This window comes from Bactrocera latifrons, unplaced genomic scaffold (assembly GCF_001853355.1).
Source record: "Bactrocera latifrons isolate USDA-ARS-PBARC rearing strain unplaced genomic scaffold, ASM185335v1 scaffold_8, whole genome shotgun sequence".
Lineage (NCBI taxonomy): Eukaryota > Metazoa > Arthropoda > Insecta > Diptera > Tephritidae > Bactrocera > Bactrocera latifrons.
The window spans coordinates 2,195,798-2,220,788 of record NW_017537489.1 but is presented as its reverse complement, the minus strand read 5'-3'; the positions used below and the strand labels follow the sequence as shown (position 1 = coordinate 2,220,788).

Genomic DNA, 24,991 nt, shown 5'->3' with positions numbered 1-24,991 from the left:
GCAGTAGAACATATGTATGGCCGGAATTGTGGAAGAACAATTCATGAATTTTACGCGGGGATAAAACACAATCGCATCGATCCACGATTGTGTCGGAATTTAATGTCAAAATGCAATGAATACCATCGATGGAAAACCGTATTCACCAGATTTGGCTCCGTGTGGTTTTTTCTTGTTCCCAAACTGAAATTGTCGCTTCATGAAACCCGCTTTTAGTCGATTGAAGAAATAAATCAAAATTCGTTGAAGGAGCTGAAGGCCAGCCTAAAAAGTGCTTATGAAAAGATTTTCGAGGACTGGAAAAATCTTTGGCATAAATGTATTACATCTGGTGGGGATTACTTTGAAGGCAACAAAATAAATATGGATTAATAACTAAATATTTTGCGCTTTATTTACATTCCGGGTACTTTTATGTCAGTATGTATGATGTATCTTTGGTACATATTAATTGTTTATTCATAATATTGGGTCTCTTCCCCTCTGAAAATGGGTACCATTTTTCTTCCAAAAAACAATTAAATAATAAGAATTTAAATTAGATCGAAAATAAGAAGGTTTTAAAAATTATATATTTGAATAGGATGACAAGTTTTTATTTACAAATATACATATTTCATACATTGTTATGATGGTTAATTTATTTTAAAAGTCTATGATTCGGTTTTTCCGTCATTTATAATATGTGTACTTGTATATACATATATATAATATGTTTGGTTTCGGGTTTGCAAACTGCGCTTTCAAATTGGTTAAGTTTTTGAATTATGTAAGATGATGCTAGGCACCAAACAATTTGTCTATGACATGAAGGGGAAATGCATTAATTTATTTATATACTATATATGTGTTGTTGTTATGTACGTGTATTAAAAGTAAATATAATTAAATGTCAAAATACGAAGCAGACTAATTATACGCAGTTATATATATCTATATTATTTAAAAAATCAATGCAAACGCCTTGAGTTGTGCTGTATTGAAGGATAAATGAAGGACAAGCACGAAATGCGAGGAGGAGACATGCAAAAACGGCTTTAGCGAAATGGAGTGAGATGGAGCGAGTGTCTTTGGAAAATAAAACTTTACGTATTGCAAATGGCAACTGTGGGGCGGCTGGAAGACAAAAGAGGAGTGAGTGGCGTAGATGTGTATGTATAGATATGTATGTGTGTATATGTGATTGTCTATGCGCAAATAAAGAAGGTGTGTGTAATGAAATGACGCCTCGCAACTGCGCATTGGTAGCTGCGTCAAGCCGCTGCTAGCGGAAACTACCGAATTTTCAAATTTTCAAGGTACGGCTTTGAAGGACAACAATGATTATGCAATCGTAAAAATTCAAAAGAAACATGTTCAAGCTAATTTTAGAAGAAATGAAAATTTATCATATTTTACAAATTTTTTTATTACACAAATTTTTGTAATATAATTTTTTTAACAATTTTTTTTGATATTTTTTTTTAAGTTTTATTAATTATTTGGTTATAAAATCTTTTATAGCACTTATTTTATTTTTTATATTTCATAAAAAAATTATATTTACAAAAAATGTATACTGCATTGTAGGACAACGAGGCGAGGAAAATGGTAATACAAAAAATTTGGAACAAAATTGTAAGCCAAGTTTAGAAGAAAGGAAAGTTTATTTCATCTTACAAGATAATTTTTTAATATACAAAATTTTTTTTGAGAAATTTTAATTTTCCATAATTGTGTTTTTTTAATTTCTATTATTATAATTATTTTTTTTTTTTTGATAATTTCTGTTTGTTATACAATTTTTTATATATTTTCTTTTAAATACCGAATTTCAAGGTACTGCATTGAAGGACAACGATGCTAGGGAATTGTTATGCAATCGAAAAAAGTCAAAAGAAAAATTGTAAGCTAATTTTAGAAGAAATGAAAATATATTTTATATTACACTTTTTTTTTATTACACAAGCAAAAAGTTTTTGATAGTTTTTTGAATTTTCATAATTTTTTTTTTGAATTTTCATTAATTTTTTTTGTTACAAATTTTTTTTATTTTTTTTTTATTTTGTATTTTTTCATAAAAGTCTTATATTTACAAAAAATGTATTATGGCTGTCTGAGTAGTTATGTGTTTTTTTTTTACTGTCTGTCTGTGTATGTAATTAGGTTTGTGTGCGCTTTGGTGCAGTCTGCTTACCAATAATCTTGCGGAGGTCTTCGATGTATTGCTTTAGGAGAATCACTTTGACTGTTTAAATTTGATATGGATGGTGATGAAACAAGTGATTAGTGCTGATGACTGTTGGGGTGGATGATGTTTACGGCACGTTAGCTAATTACACTGATGCTACAACGCAGCCTTGGAATGTGTGAAGGTGTATGGCGGCCAACTACAGTGGAACACTTTTCAATATTTTTTTTTCTTTTTTACTTTTTGGTTAATTTTTCTAAGCTTTTACTACTACTAAGCGCTGTGAGTGTTTTCTACATTTGTTTTACTTTTCTTACAAAGTTCTTGCAATGGATAATGCAGCAACTAAGCGTTTACAAACACGACTAACTCGCTTCCGCAAAAAAATGACTGCGACCGAATATTCTGGGTTCTGTAAATTTTTTCCACACTCTTGAAGATTTTCAATTTAGAATTTAGCTGAGCGTTGAAACCACACGTTTAGCCAGCCAGGACGGACAGCACGCGAATGCAGCTTTACTGTTTGGCGATCTGCGGCGCTATGTGCCACAGCAGCCATGCGAGTCGGCTAAGAAGTACAAATTTTCCAAAATGGCTGCGAGGACACTTCGTGGCGACAATCGGAATCCGACAAACGAATGCAATGAAATTATCGATTCTGGTTTTTCTTCATAGCCAAAGCACCAAACCAACCACAGGCAAAGGCTCGGCGACAGCAGCAGTCCTTCGTAACACACACACACACACACATATATATATATGTATATCCCCCTCTCTCATACTCCATTTTCCATTGGGGAGCATTTTAGTTTTTTGCAATGACGTCATAGTTTCCATTTTGCTAGCGTAGGCGGAGCTAAAATGTGGCAGAAAATGGTCGTGTGGCGCTGGTGCTCAAGCTGAAACTTTTTGTGACCCCAAAAAATACGCCTTTTTGTTGTCACAGCACAACGCGCGTTGCGGCTAATGGCTGACATTGCATAACTAGTGGCTTTTCTCGTCCGAAAGGATTTTAAAGTAAAAATTGAAGAATTTCTGTTTTTTGAAGAAAACTTTATTAATCTGGCAGCCACGCAGCCAGCCATGGGAGCGCTTATAATGCCATTGCAATGAAATATTTTCTGTATGCACTGAGTCGTGCGAAATAAATTAGTGCAAGGATTGTTATTGTCAGGTCATCGTTGACCTCAATCAGAACTTAATTTGGACAGTAACGAAAGAATATGTTATGATAAGAAGAAAAAAAAGCTATTTGTGTGTTCTTTTCTGTTGCCTCCACTAGGAAGCTTGTGCAATTTGTGTGCAAAAAGTTTTTATTTGTATTTTTCTTTATCGATGATTCAAATGTCGCAGAGAAACAGTAGATTTGAGATAACCTCTTTTTCGGACACTTCTGACAACAGCAAAAGTTTTTAGTTTAGTTTCTTAGATGCAGTTAAGTGGAAGTAATTAAATGGGTTTGATGTGCTCTTTTTTATAAAAAAAAAAATGCGAAACAATATACTTTTCTAACTCGTGCCTAAATTAAATAACTTTGATTTTTAATATGCGGTCAAATACACATAATATTCGGGCAGCAGTTCCAATAAACTCAAGATTATTTGATAAAGAAAATTTTCTTACTTTAAATTCTCGTTTTCTTTATATACGAGTACTAGGGCCTGGGTAGAAAACGCCTGACTACATGCGGTCGACTTCAAGTAATAGCTCATTGCACTACCAAGAGTTCCGTGAGTAAGACCCAAGGGATTTGAGGAAGACTTCAGGTAATTCCTAAGATTTTTCTACCGCAGCTGCCTAATTTCTTACAGATTGTGACATTGAGAGCCGTAGAAGACATTACGTCTGAACTCGGTTTGTGCTTTTTTCTTGAGATTTTTATGTTAAAGATAGATATATGTTTCCCGTACTACAATTTGTACTACAAGGTCAGGAAATCATATAGCAGCATATACATACATATGGTATTCTGAAAGTTTGCAAAAAAATCAAAATCAACTAAAAAATAATAGAAATATTTAGGAGTGAAATGAAAACAAGTTACTTATATTATTACCTGAGGTGAAAACGGAACTGTTTTACACTATGTCTATGGGCGTTAATACAGGTTAAACAGGTAGGCTAATATGCCACGCATAGACCAGTTTGGTCTTTTGCGATACCTAATGGGGTTCACTTGTTGAGTCCAAGACGAAAAGTTGCCGTTTAGGATGCCTGCGCTTGCTGAGAATTTTAACAGACTCTTCGGCTTCACTGTTGATACCTCCTCCAGTGTATCACACTGTGGGGAAAACAGATGCCTACAGCATGGTCGTGCTAATGCGTAACAAGTGTACAAGAGATATCGGTGTTTGCCCAACCGCCATTACCCACCAAGCTATGCCCGAAGATTTTATATCTAAATTCTCCAGCAACCAGTAGCTGCTCGGAGTTGTTCTTAAAGCTCCAGTGGTGCACAGCGCAGCGAGCTCTAAACCCTTTCCATTGGAATGTCCATAGTAGTACTGTACCGTAGAACAGAATTGGTTTTGCTATAGCTGTGTAGCATCAGTGCGTGAGAGAGGGAGAGAGCACCCAAGTTATTCCGAGCATCTGCCTAGACACATATAAAGCTTTCCTCACTCTTCCTTCCACATTGTGCTTCCACAACAGTTTGCTGTCCGAGATTTCCCCAAGGACAAAAGTTTGAAGCGTTGGGTGTGTTCACTGCAATCCATCGTAGTACATTACACAAGGCCGCATAATTTGCATGGTTTCTTGAACGCTATTGTAGTACAGAACACTGTACTTGTAACAAAAACTTAAAATACGGTTAACGCACATATGATTTCTGTAACATAATACAATATGTAACATATGTCTGTCTCTGGGACTAAATCTTATTCTTCTTTGTTTTAAGTATTCATTCGAAAAGATTGCAAATAATCTGAACTTGGTTGTGGCCGCGAAGATTTTTTCAAATTTTAGTCAGAATATTACGTTTTCATAATCCGCACAGAGTATTCTAAGTTTGCCATGAAGTTTGTGACACCTACAAGAAACCGCGAGAATAAGTATATATTTATATACTATATATATATATATATATATATATATATAAACGATGAGATAGTTGAGCTGAGTCGATTTATCCATGTCTGTCGCTATATATTTGAAGTTGTCGCTCATTTTTTGAGATATCGAGTTGAGATGTCTTTTTCAATCAAAACCGTTTAATATCGGACCATTATCGGACATGGCAGCCATAGATTATTGGCAAAGGCAACACTACGATCTCCGATGGTTTAGAGTGCAAATATTTGTCATACAAATAAACAGCTAAAAATCATGTTCAAGGTGCAGCTGTAAAATAATTTGGATTATGTCTACACGACATGAACTGTTTTTTCCTGTTTTTAGTTTAAAACACTTTGATTCAATAATTGAATATTGTAAAGAAATTTTTATATAAGCTGTCCATAAAATTCAAAAGTAATTCTTCGAGGTGTTTAGAAGCTTAGAATGTTAGATCAGCTCCTTATTCATAACAAATAATTAACAAAATACATGGTATGTCTAACTCACATTGGATAATAATATAAAATTCAGTTGATGATTGACTGAAAATAAATTTAATAAATTAGACCATAACCTCAAAATATAGAAAATGCTTAATTATTCAAGGATTGATTTTATTTCAGAATAATATTGCGAGTGCCTATTCAAGCTTGTCTATAGTATTAATTCACTCAGAAATGAAATTCGTTGTCTTTTTGCCACCATCGGTATGGTCCAAAATTAAGTGGTAATTTATATGTTGCAATAATATTAAGAATTTAATGATCTGTATTACCCAAGAGTGCAGAAAAGTAATCATTTCAAAGAAATGTTCGCCAAAGTTCAAAAGGATTCGTGCGGTACTATTCTCATTCTACTTACTTCAGCAATTGACGAGCATCATACTTATATATGGATATATATAAATGTATAAAATGTTACGATTGAGAACTGATAGTGATGGGATTAACTTATAGGTTTTTTGAATGTAATTTATAAAAATATTCGTGTAACACTTTTCATAGTTAATGGCCTGATCTTAGATGCCGTATATAGTATATATAGTATCCGTAAGTCAAAGAAAGCGAATGGGCCAATTCTAGGGTAACCTGAAATGATTTCTTTTTTTAAATTGATTAGTCCTTTGGATTGTAATAGTGGAAGTAGTATTTATTTTATTTTATTAAAAAATCAGCACTCAAATGTTACTATTGTATTTTAAGCTCCGCTTGTTTGGTACAAAGCCATACTCATATTTAGAGTCACGTGACATACAGGATTTAGTACAGCTCTTATACTATATTTTTTATAATAAACAAAATCAATATATTTTTTAATGCTTATACTAGATAACCATGGGTACACAAGCACCTCTCACTCATAATAGCGCTTCAATATCTCTCCGTATAATCAGTTTAGCAGTTTTACCATCTCTGACACACCATTTTATCTAAACGGAAGCGAAAGTATGTTGAAGTAAATGTGCATATATATAGAAATTAGAGTTTGCAATTTCGATTTATCTAAAACCGTCGAGAGCTTATCGACGCAACTAGCAAGTGTTTCTAATGGTCCGTGGCCTCTACACACGTGGTGGGCAGAAAGCCCACAATTATCACGTAGCAACCAATAATACCTAATATAAATTAAAAAACAAGAAAAAACGTTATCTTCTGCTGCACCGAAGCTAATATACCCTTCACAGGTGAATTTCTTTTAGTAACAATGTGTCCAGTTTGTATGGCAGCTATATGCTATAGTAATCCGATCTGAACAATTTTTGCGGAGATTACATTTTTATCTTAGAAAATAACCTGCGCCAACTTTTGTGAGGATACATTGACAAATGCGAAAGTTTTCTATACAGGCCCTTGATTCCGATTGTTCAGTTTGTATGGCAGCTATATGCTGAAGTTAACCGATTTGAACAATTTCTTCGGAGATTACATTGTTGTCTTAGAAAATAATCTATTCCAAATTTCGTGAAAGTTTTCCATATAAGAACTTGATTCCGATCTCTCGGTTTGTATGGCAGCTATATGCTATAGTAATCCGATCTGAGCAATTTCTTCGGATATTACATTTTTATCTTAGAAAATAACCTGCGCCAACTTTTGTGAGGATACATTGACAAATGCGAAAGTTTTCCATACAATCCCTTGATTCCGATTGGAGTTTGTATGGCTGCTATATGCTATAGTTAACCGATCTAAACAATTTCGTCGGAGATTACATTGTTGCTTTACAAAATAGTCTGTACCAAATTTCGTGAATATATCTTGTCAAATGTGAAAGTTTTCCATACAAGAACTAGATTCCGATCGTTCAGTTTGTATGGCAGCTATATGTTATAGTGGTCCGATATAGGCAGTTCCGACAAATGAGCAGCTTCTTGAAGAGAAAATAACGTTTGCAAAATTTCAAAACGATAACTTCAAAACTTCGTATATATACAGACGGACAGCGGGACAGACAGATAGACGGACATGGCTAAATCGACTCAGCTCAACATACTGATTATTTATATATTATATATGCTTTATAGGGTCCCCGACGGGTTCTTCTGGGTGTTACACATGTTATCAGGGTATAACAAATGTTATCACTGATATAATATTTAATGCCGCTACCAAATGTTATTAACTGGATTTTATGTTCATCCTAATTAATGCATATAAATATGTTTGATTTAGGGTTATAGCCTTTTAGACTTTAATGAAAATTTTGACAAGTTCTATGAGAATTGAATGATAAGCCATTCTAGAGCTCAATCCGAACGTATAGTATATCGCCTTTTAAGTATGAAATTATTTCCTCTCACTGCTTTATATAATATAACCATCTATTATCAGTATTCAAATATATTTTTTGTCTTATATGCTTAAAATGTTTTTAAGAAAGTCGGCAGTTTCAATTATGTATCTCATGATCTCTGATATAATCTGTTATCTGTTATGTTAATATGTATGTAATTGGTATAAATTTCTAACCTCCGATATGAGTTGAAGCGTCTGGCAATTTCTAGACTAATAAAACACCCGGCCCGGACAGGATCCCATCAAAAATCCTGAAAATAATCGCTGCAGAGCGAAAGCTAGTAAATGGAAAACGCTTGCCTTGAGGCCAGAATATTCCTTGAATCCTGGAAAAAACAACGGCTAGTGCTAATTAGTAAGGAAACAGAAGATGCCAACTTGCCGTGAGCATACCTTCGTCTGTGCATGGTTGACACAGCGGGAAAGCTCTATGAAAGGCTACTGACACCCAGACTCGAAGCGACTATTAACGAAGCTGCAGGACTCGCCCCTACACAACATTGCTTTAAACCCGGCAAATCAACTCTAGGAGTTATAAAAAGCGTTATTGAAAGTGTAGAAGCTGCACAGCATGGATGCTATAAATACAAATAATAGTGTTGCTGGCGACTTTAGGTGTCCAATGACTAGTAGCCAGCATGGGGAGCCGCAGCCACGAAAAGAGAAATATGGGCAGCTGTGATTAAAAAGAAATCGGCGTAAACTAGTGGCCAAAGTGGAGCGCACCCCAACCATTACAGTTGCACCGGCCTAGCGAACAGTGTCAGGTGATTCAATGTTGTTCAGTAACAACAAGGTCGTGGAAGAGCTGGTTGGTCCAATAAACGCGTTCAATCTCATCAACGTCATGCTGGAGAGTACAGCAAATCTAGAAATTCGCCTGGGCGCAGATGTAAACCTCTCAATGGGCAGCTGATTAGGGTAGGCGTGCATGAAATGGAAATGGCAAATCATGGGTCGACTTCTAGCTTACCAAAGAAGCAAGCGTTATATCATGGATTATTACATTAATCCAGTAACCTATTACTTAAACGAACAGTTTGTACAAGATATGCTCGAGGTATAGGAATGTATTTAAAAACCACCACTCAAGGCGCTTCAATATTTAATACTACTTATGTTTCAGAACTCTTTAAAATCACTAGGTCATATACCAACAACCTGACATATCTTGGATGCACTGCGTGTGATGAAAAATAAAGCCGTTAGGACTGTGCAGAAGATCGACGCGCTTGTTAAATTGCTGCGCCATGCAAACAGCAGCTTCGTATCCAACATGGCACAGCAAGATGAGAAAAAATTACGAAAATTATGAAGCCACGTTTATCGAAAAGCAATAAAGTGCCAATGGCTGAGAGCACACGTTTCGCGGATAATCGAAATATATAATTAGATCGGACGATATGTCAATTACTTTGGGTGACGCAAATATGTAAATAACATATAATCGCAGTTAATGTGAATTTTGGGTAATTGATGATCTGTTAATAAATTGGAATGTATTCCGAAAACATTTATTAATTTTCTGTTGGTAAACTTTCGTACTGATAAGTAATTTCCACCATGCGGCGGCGGTGATAAGATGCTTAAATATCCGCATCGAGCCAATAAACAAATCAGTCGAAAGAGCAAATTTTCGGAAAGCATTTCGTACGCGCTGAATACGAGTATCAAATACACAAAATAAAGGTAGTAAAAGTATATTTTTTGTATTGTATATAACTTTAATAATATACGCCAGCGATTGCGTGGATATAGTGGATTTGTTGAAATTCAAATGCAAATAAAGTTTAGGTATAAATATACTTAACTAAGCGGTGCATATTGTGGAAAAGTAATTTTTAAAATGAATAAGTAAGGAAGGCCTGAGTTCTGGTGCAACCGAAGATTTTATGTTCTTGCATTTTGTGAGAATCAAATGCCGGGAAATTCCTTAAGGTGGTGGCACAACTTTATACTTAAATATATAGCGAAAGAACTAAACTTAGTTTTATTGCTCGCCTATTTTTTAGTTGACATTAGCTGAAATTACAAATAGAAACATCTTGAAATGACATATGTTTTCGCCGAAAAAAACACGTTTTGTAATTTTCATTGAGATAACTCAAAAATATTGGCCGATATATCGAGTATAAAATCATTCGAAAGTTTGAAAATTTTTATAGTAGATATCAGGGACGAACATAGTAGTCAGGGACGAATTGCCCCGATTCAACACATTTTTGGCATACAGTCATACTGAAGTACAGGCGTTCAAATATTCAGTACCTAGGGGCTTGAACAAGTTTAAGTTTGATCCCGTTACACAAATTCTTTCTTGACTTATGTACTGGAAAGAGAAAGAATCAAGTGTAGTTTAAAATTGTGCTATGGGAAGTAGGCGTGGTCGTTGTCCGATTGCGTCCATTTTGACACTGCAGCATGCAAATGTCACGTACTTGGTTGATATCGGTTCGAGCTGGTTCGAGATATGTTCACCTAAAAGTAGGCGGCGTCGCTTCATCGTCTATTTTTTCCCTCGGCTCCTATTAAGTCTTTTCATACTATGTCTAATGTACGTTTGTATAAGGTTTTCATGCTAAAAAATGACTGTTTTGCGAATTTATTTTTTAAATATGGATTAAGTAATTTTATTTGAAACTTTTGTACATTTGACAATTTTTTTCCTTAAAAATAATCGAGATTAATTCAGAGTTAGATACATTTATACAAAGTGAAAGTAAATTCCAGGATACTGTCTGTCCATCTGTGCGTGCGAGCTCTAACTTGAGTAAATATTAAGATATCTGGACGGAGCTTAGTACATGTGGTAATTTGTGCTTTATATAGCATTTTTGAACCAAGTAGCATCTCTAAAAGGACCAAGAAGAAAAATAACTCATCGTATCCCACTAAACAGAAAAGTTTATTTCTTAAACCGTCAACATCTCAATCAAATTTGGAATGGTACTGCTATGAGTGTCTTGAAGTCTGAATCGAAGGAGCCCCACTTGTATGGCTTTGTATTTATGTGTGGGCAAGAGAGCTCTACATCTTTCCTGAGTTCGTTTTGGTGGTATTTTGAATATGAAACGCGTTCTCGACTCGTCCTAATAAAGATTACGTCGATTTATTCATGTCCGCCAATCTAGTTGTAACATACGCAAAGTTTTTATGGAACTGAAATTTTGCACACGTTGTTTTCTTCCGAAGAGGGTGCTCATTTGTCGGAACCGTCGATATTGAGCCAATACAAATACAAACCGATCGTTCAAAATTAAGCCCTTGTATGGAAAATGTTTTTATTTGACGAGATATCTTCACGATATTTAGTAAAAAGTATTGCCCAACCAGATATCGGACTACTATAACATATAACTGTTATTCCAACTGACCGTTCAAAATGAAATTTAATATCTTTTTTCTATATTCAGTAGGCTTAATTCGACGTCAAGGTTGCTTTTTCTAACTCTGAAAACAAACATTTTGCGCAATTGTATATATCTGAATGTATGTATGTATACTCGTATGTTTACAGTTATTTAAGTATTATATTATTCAGTTTGTTTGATTACCTTGATCTGTACTTAGATAGCGCAGATAGGCTTTGTATCCTAGATAAGCGAAAATATTTGCAACTCTGCGTTTCTACGCGTATCGACAACAACAACAAAAACAGCTACAAGTATGTAAGTAGTGTGTACGCTGTCTCTTATACACATCTAGATGTGTATAAGAGACAGGTACTTAGATAGCGCAGATAGGCTTTGTATCCTAGATAAGCGAAAATATTTGCAACTCTGCGTTTCTACGCGTATCGACAACAACAACAAAAACAGCTACAAGTATGTAAGTAGTGTGTACGTGTATGTATAGCAATCGATAGCGGTATCAGTGATTTCAGTTAGTGATTGATGTACACTTTACGGTAATTAACACTGGATTTTCACGCACGAAAACAACAACAGTTTTGGTTACAACAAAAACAGCCACAATGTATACATTTAGCAACAACAACAATTAWTATATATTGTTATCAGCTATTAACAACAACAATGCAATATTTATCACAATCAATACAATAATAACAACAACAGCACTAAGTCCATGCATATGCACTTACATATGCTTACTAAGTATACAGCAACAATGATTACACAACAAATTAGACGAAAAGCTTGCAAGCGACTGTCGTCTCGTGAGTCCTATTGCTGCTGCTGGTCTTGCTGCCGTTGTAGCTCTTGGCTTAACGGATGTGGCAAATATGTCGCCAGCAACGCATCGCTCCTGGACTTATGTACCTACGGCCGGGCTGTTGGTGGTTTCGCCAACGCCAGTTTGCAACGCTGCTGCTGCTGCTGCTGCTGCTGCTGCTGCGGCGCCCACTTGCCATGCTCGCCACAGCAGTTGGCGTTTTTGTGCAGCAAAGTCATATACGAAATTTCGGCAAAATTGGGGGAGGGATTCTGCTTTTACTATATATGAGTGTGGTATTAAGTACACTGTTTAAGGTTTTTGTGTAGTCAATGTAGTGTTAGTGATAAGGCCAAACACTTTCGCTATTATATACAATTGTGTTGAGCCTGGAGTGGCTAATTCGAACAGAGAAAGCAGGAAAGCACAGTGATCAAGGCTTTATTAAAAGCTTTCATAATAAGAAATTGCATTCATCCTACATGCCGTTTAATTAATATAATAAGTCAAGTCTGTATCTAAATCTGACGTGTCGGCAATGCCATGATAGCTAGAAATCCTATTCCATTTCCACATCTATTCCCACTACTTCACTTACTTAGATGAAGATATGATAGCCAAGGTGTTTTTGTCTTAATCTCATTAGGCTAGAACAGTCATTATTTGAAAAATTGCCAATGGTCTTCGACTAGTGAATAACAAACATTGTTGAGGCAGAGCTCGCTATATCAATTTGATTCCGAACAGAAAGATCTTATAACTTCCAAAGTAATAGTAGTCGATTTGACGAAGTGCAAAAGGACTTGATTGTAAACCTTATAGTGGTTCCGGAACCATTCATTGGAAATTTGGGCAAAAACTCTGGAAGCATCGTTGCAGTGTACGACAATGCATTACTGTGGGGCAAAAGCGAAGAGCTGTCGGCTTATTTTTACGAACAGCTTCGCGCAAACCACGCATAACACTCAAATAGCATTCCTTGTTGACAGTTTAGCTGGTCGGAGAGAATTCGGAGTGCAGCACACCACAATAATCGAAGAAAGCTGTCGACATAACCTCGATTTTTTACGTGCTTTGACGTGATTTTTTTCGGCTTCGGCTCAACTTTGCCAATATATTCGGCCGATTAATAGTCTGTTTCAGGTCGTAACCATAGATTCAAGACTCATCGCCAGTAATAAAACATTTCATGACAACCTGGTAGTCGGAAAGCATTTTTTCATAGATGATGACGCGACGCAGGTTTGCGAAAAAATTGAATTAGAACCAATCGTGGTTTCACTTTTCCTAAGCCCAAATGATCTTTCAAAATGGTTATCCTTGATTCTTCCGATATTCAAACGATGCCAATAAGATCTCTGACTGTTAATCGTGGATTCTCATATACCAATTTTCTTTGTTTTATTGACGTGTTGATCATCAGTTGATGTTGCTGGCCGTGCTGTACTTGGTTCGTCGTCGCCACGTTCACGACTCTCTTTCAATAATTTGTACCAATCAAAAACACTTGCTCGCGACAAAGAATTATCAGCAACATTCGGAATGTTTTGGCATCAGAAATTTGATTCCGCACGCAAAATTTAATGGAACTCCTTTTTTGAATAATTTCACTCCTCGTACAAATCGCCGATTGCACTGTATGTACTTCAGAAAGATGAGCTTATACTAAACATTAATATTTAGTTTGACCAAAACTTTTGGGTTCAGTGAAACAGGCATTTTAATAAGCAATTGTTATTAATAATAGTTTATTAAACCCCAAATATGAAGAAAATATATAGTACTTTATATAGTACTGTATATTTTCTCAATAAAAAAGAAATACCGATAACATACATAGATTCTGTAAATACTGGTCATCAATAAACCTGTCAGTCCTAGAAATAGCTTGGCGCCATTTGTTACATATTTGGACATTCCGTTATTTTACAAATATACTACTAATATTTTGAGATTAATTCACTGTGCCGCATGTGGATATAAACTGCAGCTGCTGCACTTATATTTATATGTATCAGTGAATTTATATATTTTGCTTAGTATATATATTTGTATATATGTATATGTATATAAACACACGAGATATTTGAGCCTTACGAGTATTCCCTGTATGTACCACAGTGTTTTAGGACCTTGTGTATGGATTTTCCGTGCTGACGTTGGCACATTGTGCTATATTTAGCGCTTGTCCTTAAGCAGTCGCTGGAATGAGATATCCTACCAATCTTTCTTACTTCCACGTGCATCTATATTCTCTGTTAAATATACATACGTATAAATTCGGGTACATATTAGGACTAAAAGGCCTCTTGGCGCAAGTTTTAAAATTGAAATTTAATTATGTTGCCGCCTGCATTGTGTTGTTTATACCACTACGAGCGTAGAAATTGCGTAAGGATCTGGTAATTATGTTTTTTTGTTCGGAATTGATTTAACCACTTATGATTATTTTGGCAGACTATTTTTGTTAGGAAATTAAATTAATGAAATTGGCCGAATAATTATCAATTCTACTAAATTATGCAATAAATAAGATGCGTTTGAAATAAATGTTGATTTACTTTCGTGCTATACTCCGAGGAGAATTGTGGCGTAGGAAACAACCGACTTGACGGTCTAAGCTCACTTAGTCCAATCATTTAAGCTTAAATTAGGTAAGAATTTCGAAATTCGAGATAACCTGCTGTAAGTCTGTAAATATTGTATATTGACATCCTAAAAGTTGTCTCAAAACTTACATGTGCTAGATACACCCTACTACACAGCTGGGTATCTCGAATTTCGAGGTGAACTTATTATAATGACTAGATGAAGTTACGGTCGTAGATCAAGTGCTATCAATCGCATTGTATCATACCATATAGCATTGGAAAGGTGGGATTTTAATTAATTTAACCAAAAACAAATTGAATTGGCGGAAATTGATAAAAGTTCATGACAGTTCGTGGAGCACAACAATGATTCGGTCGCTTCCGTTCTGGAAATTTCGAAATTTCGATTTACACTGGTGGCTTAATGTCTCTGGCGGAAAAATGGCAAAAAGAAATCTATGAAAATGGTAAATATTTCTTTATTTATTTATTTTTATAAATATAACAAGTAAGAAAAGGCTAAGTTCGAGTGTAACCGAACATTTTATACCCTTGTAACTTGCATTAACCAAAGCCAGGGAAATACCTTACGATGTAAAACGTCAACCAGAAGATCGTAATCTAAACAACATGTAGGCTGTAATATAATTTAAATATTGGTCGATATATCCAGCTTAAAGTCAACAGGAAGTTCTAAACTCTTTATCTGAAGTATATGTCGGCTCTGGGAAGTATTGACCCGTTTCCCCCCATTTTGGATATACAGAATTACTACTGCAGGAACAGAATTATATTTGAATTTCTATTGCATATCTTGCACATTGATCGATATTTTCGAAAAAAAAAAATCAATTATAGGTACTGGGCTCCACATATACGGTACCTAGGGTCTTGGACAATTTCGGTTGGATTTGAAAAATTTTCTGTGATAAGGTGGCACACAACAAAGACATTTCTTGTGCAAAGTTTAGTTTTACTGGAAACTAAACGAATTAAGTTTAATTTAAAATTGTGCTATATGGGATGTAGGCGTAGTTTTTGTTTGAACAGTACCGTTATATAAGAAGTGTGTATGGGTTTTCAGCCGCTTTCATCCATTTTCACACTATCGGTAGGAATTCCTTTAATATTTATGTTGGGCGAACAATTACGCCCATCTACGAATTCGAATAAAAAATAAATAAAAATAAGTTGAAGTTTGATTAGAAATGCGAAAAGACTTTTTCGACTACCAATGTAACGAAATGCCGGATGGCGAAACAAATATAACCAAAATATGACAAGGCACTAAGAAACTAAAGACTTATTACATTGGTCCAGGAGAAAAGTAAATAGACTTACAGCAAACAAAACGGGGCATTGACCATTTGGAGAAGATGGTCTAAAATTGGGAATGCACTATTAGAATACTAACAATACTCCTAACGATAGAAGTAAGAAAACGGGCTCTTCCACTGTGAGTGTCCTAATATACCACAAACAAGACATCGAACTCTTAGAATCCATCAGATACCAAATTTTGAATTTTTATCTACAAAACGCATAAAGGAATTAAGTAGTTTCATTGTGTGTGAGCTGTACTTCTACCTACCTATATATTACCTTCATAAATAAACTATAATATATTTCAGTTGTATTGTCGATAAGTTGTGGTTTTCAAAAACCAATAAATTTATCTTCGAAAACCTTATAGCTTTTCTAATGTACTGAAATTTTGTAATAATCATAACAGTAAGTACATCTGCATTTTTGCAAAACTTGATAAATAGCAAAAAATATAATATTTTTGGTAAGCTTAATGTGACAAGACTCAGGTGACCTATTAAAGATTTATTATGAATTAATAGAAATAATTCATTATTGCTTATAAAGGTATATATTTGAGTTTGTTGATTATGTATGTATGTACTTATACGTATGTACACATGCAAGCTATTCTGACTCTCCATAACAGTGGTGCATCAATTTGAATTTAGTTCCTTTAGTTTGAGGATAGCGTAAGATAGTAGTAACTGGTTAGACGATTTTGTGGGTAAATAATTTTTTGGTATTACCAGTGAATAAAGACACTTCTTGGCTTTGGGTGCACAGTTAGCGAACTCAAGCCAATATTGCCGCCTTGTTGTGGGAGTGAATACTCACCTACCTGAAATATTTTTCACTTCATAGTGGTACTTCGATCGCCATCTTAATATCTGTGATTTGAGCCTGGTGAACATTACAGTAGTCGTATATCTTCTCCAGCGACTCCTCCCCACCCACATAACAATGATAATTTGAAATTTATCTACTGATCTTAAGTAGCTTTCAATAACTCAAAGATAATGGACCCACAGTCGAAGGGTGAATCCATAACCGGATCAGCCAATAGAAATATTATTTGTAACTTTAAACGGTAAATGGTCTAAATGATGGTGCTGTCTCAGATTATTCTTTGCATATCAACGTTATATTCATATATTCACCGGTTGGACAAAATGTGTGTGCTAGCACTTACAGTAATGGACCTCCATCGCTTCAATTGATTACAAAGTGAGAGCAGAAGTTCGAGATGAAAGCTCAAAACTGAATTTACGACTAAACTGACGATCGTAGGCTTCAAGCCTGAAGAAGTAAAACATTTAATCATGTGATGGCATATGACTTTAACTACTTGAAGGTGGTCTCTTGCAACCGCAGTACTTACAAAAATACATTCGTTCAAAACTTTTAATTTCAAATCAAATTGGAATGAAAACTTTACAGATTTAAGAACTGTTTACGGTCAAGATTGGGTTAGGTTATATAAATACGACGATTTATGGTGAGTCCCACTTGGATAGCTACATACCACTATGAAGAGTGAAGAATAAATCCTTATCACCTTCCTCCAGCAAGTTTCTTTAGCCTTATCACGTTAGTGCCATTGGAACAGTGTTTTTCAGTTAGGACACCTATCCTTGTGGCTATGTGAACCTTCATTCTGGACTATTCGACAACCCAATATACTATTATATGGAAAAAGGAGTGATGGCATAATGACATGGATAACTCATCCCTTATTTCTGACTTAACCTTCTTTTGGTAAACTTCAAAAATAAAGTGTTGGATTAAGGCGATTTCAATGAAATGTGAGGAAAACTCGGAATTCGAAACAATAATAAATCAATATCAATAATATTCGATTTTGTGGAATTGCTTTGCATCTTAAATTTTAAATTGTCAAAATACTGAATATTTGGAAATATCGATCGTTTTTAATATCATTTAAATGCATATATGTTTTTATACATATATATATATTTATATATGTATTTTATACATATTATAAATTTTTCCTTATACATATATTGAAAAATTCCCGCTGCCTAAGGAAACAGCATTAAACGTCCACATACATAATGCCATTAGTCGACAACCCAAATGGCCGCCCGCTTACCCTTCAGTTACTACTACTTACGAGTAAAAAATAACACAAAATATACGATAAATCGTTGCCCACACAAAGTGTTGCAATGTTGCGCAACAGCAGCGCCGCACAATGGCGTCAATTGGTTGGCGCAGCACAAAAGCAACAAAAGCGGCAGCGCCATCATTTGTATGCAACATCGCTCAATAATTGCATTTGAACGCCAATTACGCACAAAAACACATAGCTAGTTTGCCGTACGCGTATATATGTATTATACTTACACATATACGTAAATATTCACCGTAATATGTACGTATGTATGTGTGCTGCCGCTTTCTGCTGCAGCGCGTTTATTATGAGTATATTTTGCTTGTATTGTTAGAAATACACACAAAATTACAAAAAATTATATATACACACATACCCATATGCATATATGTGTATACATACCCACATATACTCATATACATACATATACATATGTGAAACCACACTTGCAAGTACTGTAGCCTCCAGCTAATGTCGCTCATACCACCCGCCTTACCAAAGCTGTTGTTTACAGCACCTATCACACACACACACACACACAAACACATATGTACATACATTTATACGAGCATACGTAGCTGCTTTTGCACCTCACTTCCGCATCCGCTGACAGCCATATTGCTCCAGAAGGTGCCACTTTACCGCCAACAACTCGCACTTCACACTGCCGCATGGGTCTCAACGCCCACAATGCGGTGGCGCCACACATAGCGTTCCCTTTACCACCACATATCGGATGTTTGCATGTTAATTTATCAACGCTACTTTGCTCCACAGTTCGTTTGTATAAAGAAAAAATATGGCGCTAACTCTTTTCCGCACGCTGCTATTGGCTGTTGCCACAATGGGTTTGGCGCAGGCGCGTCATGTGCCTGGCAAAACGGTGGTAAATTACGTTGTGACGTCATCATTGCCCACAATAGGGGTTGCACGCAAAGCAGGCAGTTGCCAAAATGACAACAACTACAACAACAAAAGCTGCATCATTAACAACAACAATGCAAGTAGCATCCTTGACGCTGGCAAGCAGCACGCAAACGCTGAGTATCCAAGCCAAAGAGCATTGAGCCTCGAGGACAACGGCAACGGCGACGCTTTGACTGTCAACATCAGCACGCCGAAGAGTGTAGTTCAGAATTGGAGTTCGGTGTGTCAGCAGCTCTGCGGGTAAGTCAAGTGTTGCAAGCTGCAATAACTTTGAACAAAAGTGGAAAAATTATATTTTTGTTTTTCGTATAAAATTGAAGCAAAAGGAAGTTGTGTGTTGGTGTTGCTTAAGTGCATATATAAATGAGTGTATATATGTATTTATATATGTATATTTGTCTGTGTATATCAAAAAAAAAAAAAAAAAAAATACTCAGCTTAAACTTATGTCATAATTCAATTAGCCGACAGCAAAAGTTTTGCGGCAAGTGATAAGATCTTCATTAAGGTCAAAAGTGGATTAATGCAAAGCGTGTTGTAAAAGCAGCTTAAATGTGTTTTTGTCTTGAGGCATAAGCGCGTTTTTGCGTTTTATAATTTGTGTGCTTAAGCTTAAGTTTTAATGCGTTTTAATATATATTTAATAACAAGTCGAGATATAATATTTGTTAATGCCTTAGCCTTACTTTACTTTGAAAATTGCAGAGCTGGCTTAGGCGGCCCGCCATGTCTTGCCCACTGTGACAGCAGTGACAAGCCGTCGCTTCCATCATACTTTGCAGACAACAAATACGATATATGCAGGGACCTCTGCAAGCTACAGCTCGTTAAGTGCGAAAAATTAATAAAAACAAAAAAATCTCGAAATACTGCTGCACCGAACCTAGAATACCTTTAACAGTTACAAAAGACTCCTTACGAAAGCTTTGATCTATCAGTTTGTAGGGCAGCTTTATGCTATTGTGGCTAATTCCGAGAAATGAGCAACTTCGTGGGGAGAGAAGGATGTGTGCAAATTGATATGCGTAAAACTGAGAGACTAATTAAAGTTTATATAGATTGACAGACATGACTAACTCGACTATATACACATATTTAAGGGTCTCTGATGTCTGCTTGTGAGAGTTATAAAAGTTATTTTCAACAAGTTTAATATACCCTGTTTAGCGTTAAAATGTTATAGAAATAATATGTATACTAGCATAAACCTACAATTTTATTCCTAAACTCGGTAATATAACATCAAAAATTAAAAATTCATTTTATTTGGAGTTTCTATTTTGCTTTAGAGTATTGATCTTTCTGTTAGTCAAATAATTTTTGGTATTACTTTGAAATTTCGTATTTGCTGCAAACTTTATGGATCCCCGCAGATACTCGCAAACTTATAATTTTTTAGAAATTTGCAACTAACCTACCTTTGAACATATATTTTATAAATTTTGGTTAATTACCACAAATAATCATTATGATTTTAAGGGACATGTGTATAAAGAAATCATTATCTTAGAATATTTTTAAACGAATGATAGGAAAATCATTTTTTTTTTTTTGCAAGTATCGGTTTTGAAGTATCGGTTTGTAAGGCAAAAAAAAAAAACAAAGGTGCCAACGGGAATCATTCCATTTTCCATACAGTTTCCGTTTTCGTTCCTAAATCAGTTTGGTAGTTTTGGTTGTTAACAATAACCTTTTTTATCTCTAAAGCAAACCAATCTAAAACTTTAAAAGAATGACTTTTTAATACACAATTTTTCACTCTACAAAAAAGTCTACGCAGTTATGTCAAATGTACTGAGCATTCATATGTATATGTACATAGTACCATATCGAATGAAGTAAAACAGAATAACATGCACTGTGAAAAAAAATCACCCGGAAATTGTAATTAAGTTCCAGGGGTAAATGTTCGACTGCACCGAAACTAATATGCCCTTCACAGGTGCATTTCTGTTAGTAACTATATTTGTCTGAAAGCTTTATGCTATAGTAATCCGATCTGAACAATTTTTTCGGAGATTATATATATCACCTTAAGCAGTAACCCATGTCAAATTTCGTGAAGCCCTTGATTCCAATCGTTCGGTTTGTATGGCAGCTATATGCTATAGTAAGCCGATCTGATCAATTTCTTTCGATATTACATTATTTCTATGAACAATAACTCATACCAAATTTCGTGAAGATATATAATCAAATATAGAAGTTTTCCGTACAAGAACTTGATTCCCATCGTTCAGTTTATATGGCAGCTATATGTTATAGTAATCCGATATCGGTAGTTCCGACAAATAAGCAGCTTCTTGAAGAGAAAATGATGTTTGCAAAATTTCAGAACGATATCTTAAAAACTGTGGGACTAGTTCGTATATATACAGGCAGACGGACATGGCTAAATTGACTCAGCTCAACATACTTATCATTTACATATACTGTTACAAACTTCGTGACAAACTTATATATATACCCTGTTCATTCAAAATCGTCAGACAAGTGTTAGAGAGATGGCAAGAGAGCGAGTCCGAGTTCTTACTCGACTCGTCCCGATAAAGATGATTTTTTTTTTCAAAAAAATGCCGTAAACAGGTCTGTTGTGTTTCGAGGATTGGAAAAATGTTTGGCATAAGTGTACGACATTTGATGGGGGTTTATTTGATGGCGGCAATATAAATATTGATGAATAATTAAATATTTAGCGTTTTATATACAATTTCCGGATACTTGTCACAATATATAAATCCTTCTGAAAATAAAGAAATCCTTTACTTTGGCTCATTATTTAAAAAAAAAACCTGTATTCTAAAGTTTGTTAAAAAACAACACTGGGGAAATAACGGATATAAATAAATAAAATAATTATATTAACGAAGAGGATCCCTTTATGAGTTAAATTACTTTTTGTTGTAGCAACGGTCCCGTAAATAATTCTGAGAAATGCTGTCGAATTAGCTGTGTTTGGCCGCGGATATAAGTTTCCACGTATATGAGACTTCGCATCTGGATTTGTTTTTATAATTCTTCCGACTTCGATCAATTCTACGATTCTATACCTACAATTCATTTTAGTAAATATTTCAAATATAATGTAAATTTATCTACTTTTTCATAAAGGGATTAGCCAAACAATTTCTTATATTATTTTATGGTATAGATTGTCTGTGATAGTCATCCAATCTGTAGTTCCAAAAATTTAATGTCTGCTCTTAACTACGAATCTAGTTTATATTAATATATTTTAGATACAGATAGGAATATTTACTTAACTAAATAAATCACACTTTTATATTACCGGAAAATTTAAGAAAAAAGAAATTACTGGTTACGATATCCTTATTCAAATAGTTTTAAAGACTGCATTACGGAGGCATTACATCGATTTTAACATGATCCTATTTAAAATTTTTGAACTGTAGTTCCCTTAGAGTTAAAAGCGAGTTAACGGAAGGGAACCAGTTTTAGCCTTAGCGATTTCATTTTCTCTCTCATTTTGTTGAAGCCTGGGAAGAGATAAGACGATGAGTTTAAATGAAATTGCTCCTAGTTTCAGTGATTTGAGACATCATGGTGGATGAAAAATATTCGGAATATGTTCCATTGATCTTTATGTATATAGAGTGGCAGTTTTTCAATTTAACTTATGCTCATTCATAATCGTTTTGTAGATTTTTCACAAATTCGGCCGTAATCTGCGGTTGTTCTTTTTGTTGCCCCAGAAACATTCCTGAAGTAATCTCGACCAATCGTGCTGAGTTGATAATCCTTGGCCGCATAAAAATCCGTTACCGTTCCGGTTACTTTGACCCAACTGTCATGGGAACGGGATTCGTAACCTCTTTCTGTTGGTTTTCCTGGTATATTTGTTTTCTTAGGATTAAGTTAATCTGATGGTTGCATTAATGAAATCTAGTTTTCTTCAAAATAACATAAAAACACGCTTAATATTACTAAGCTTGCAGCCGATGTATCGAAGTAAGTAAGTGGTGTCTACATGCGATGTATTGCATCGTACTAGTTTGATTGTCCTTGTTCAATATAATGATATCATTCTGTTTAACATATATAACTACATACATCTTTTGTGAATACAAGCCTTATCCGTTAGGGACAGATTAATTAATCAGTTTTCAAAATGTAGAAGCCCCGTCGACTTTAAAAAAAACTTTCCTAATTTTTCTCAAAAAAATTTAAAAATCTTTAGTTTTATAATCAAAACCCGAAATTTTTGTCACTTTAACCATTAATCAAAAACTCTCTCTCTCTCTGTTTTCTCTCTTTCCCAAATCCCTACCGTATAGGTGATGTTAGTTGCGACTGTCAGCTCGAAGAAGTAACGTTGATTACCTTCTCCAACATGACATTCCAGTATGAATTACGTAACATAGTGTGTGGCAGCTTCTGTGAGCATGGCGGTACAACGCTGATCGGTTGTAGCAGTTGCCAGATGGAGGTCGATAAAAGCAAGATATATAGATCGTCAGATGAGAGCACGACACCAGACTGGAAGGAGCTGTGCGCCACTTTGTGCAAAACCGGCGATGGCGGGTCACTGTGCAATTGTGATTTGGCGCCGTTTTTTTAGAAGTCTAGCAGAGCAGCGAAACGCTATGCCAACCACACGGTCCACACACGTGCAAACAAATTGAAATTGAAATTGAAATGTGGACAGACACAGGTGACAGCTGATGACAGAAGTTGACAGTTGAAGGTGTCAGGTGTCGATGTTGTGCGAAATTTTTGGCTTGGTTTTTACTACTCTGCGCGGTCTCTAAAGTTTAAAATTAATTTTTTGACGACGACAAAAACACCAACAATTTATTGTTGTTGGCAGTTCATTATTGTTTATGACACACACTATACATACATATATTTTCGTACAGACGTTTAAAGTTTATACTTAATTATACAACACACATACATATGTAAGCACGATGTATTTATGTAAATGATTTGTGAAATTTTCAACTTCAAAACTAAAACTGATTTGTATGCTCCAAATAAGAAAGTTTTTCGCAAAACATTTGAGTTTTTATTACACCGTTATTTGTTTATGTTGTTGTTTTATAATGTTTTTGTTTTTTTTTGTTGATTTTGTTGTTTGTTTCTTGTTTCTGTTATAGCTGTTTATGCGCTCAAATTTGTCACATAGGATGGCGGCAAGGCATTGCAAGCGGAGAAGATCTACGAAGCGTGCAAAAAAATAAAGGAAATTAAAAAAAAAAAATCCAAAAAAAAATTTAAAAAATACTCAATCCCTATGCGAATCAATTAATTTGTAATTAATTTGAATTATAGTTAATAAAAAATGTACCGTTAAACTAACGTAAACAAAAATTCACAACTACAAATACAATTATAGGCATAAAGCGAAACGAAGCGAGAAGAAAACGAGAGTGTAAGACACTTACATATATATATAGAGATATATGTATATACTATATAATTATATAGCTATCGAGGTGATGTAGGCCAATATATACATACATATAGACATATATTCACACACATCTGCATACATAATATCTATACATATTGTATAATCTTTAATGCACTAATTCATAGCTCATACTTACATGCATTTGTATGTAGTTAATCACCGTTATCTATAATAATCTTAACGGTTTTCTGTTTCACAGTTATTGTTGCACAATTTTCTTAAAGAAAAAACGTGAATGCAAAATAAGAACAACAAAATCACCAAAGGGCTTCCAGGATGCCAGCATGGCGGCGTGTGGCTTGCCGGCAAGCGATGGCGGGCGCACAAATGCCAGTTGGCATACAAATCTCAGAGTGTAGACTAATTGTAGGTTAAAAAAAAAATAAAAATAAAAAAAAAATGTTA

The 24,991-nt window shown here is 34.9% G+C and overlaps 2 protein-coding genes across 6 annotated transcripts in view; one reads left to right on the top strand and one right to left on the bottom strand.

The window, feature by feature from the left end:
• LOC108976819 (glutamate decarboxylase) overlaps positions 1–12,197 on the bottom strand; it is a 41,706-nt gene extending 29,509 nt beyond the window's left edge. Inside the window, exon 1 of one of the 4 annotated variants that reach the window (XM_018946180.1) lies at positions 12,125–12,197. The gene's annotated coding sequence lies outside the window, so the exon portion shown is untranslated. Of the gene's footprint in view, positions 1–2,176; positions 2,461–2,487; positions 2,691–11,576; positions 11,645–12,124 lie in introns of those variants that run through there. The other 3 variants (XM_018946182.1, XM_018946178.1, XM_018946179.1) reach the window with 3 other exon arrangements.
• On the top strand, positions 9,651–24,417 carry LOC108976821. Of its 2 annotated transcripts, XR_001993986.1 has the most exons (5): positions 9,651–9,711; positions 19,003–19,392; positions 19,858–19,979; positions 23,448–23,824; positions 24,270–24,417. XR_001993986.1 is itself a non-coding variant. In XM_018946183.1 (4 exons), exons 2-4 carry the CDS (start codon positions 19,025–19,027, stop codon positions 23,729–23,731), a joined length of 774 nt encoding a protein of 257 aa, XP_018801728.1. In that variant the 5' UTR covers positions 9,651–9,711; positions 19,003–19,024; the 3' UTR covers positions 23,732–24,417. The 2 variants fall into 2 exon arrangements, 1 of the variants encoding a protein (XP_018801728.1); XM_018946183.1 differs by having other exon boundaries at positions 23,448–24,417.
• Positions 24,418–24,991: the final 574 nt, after the last annotated feature.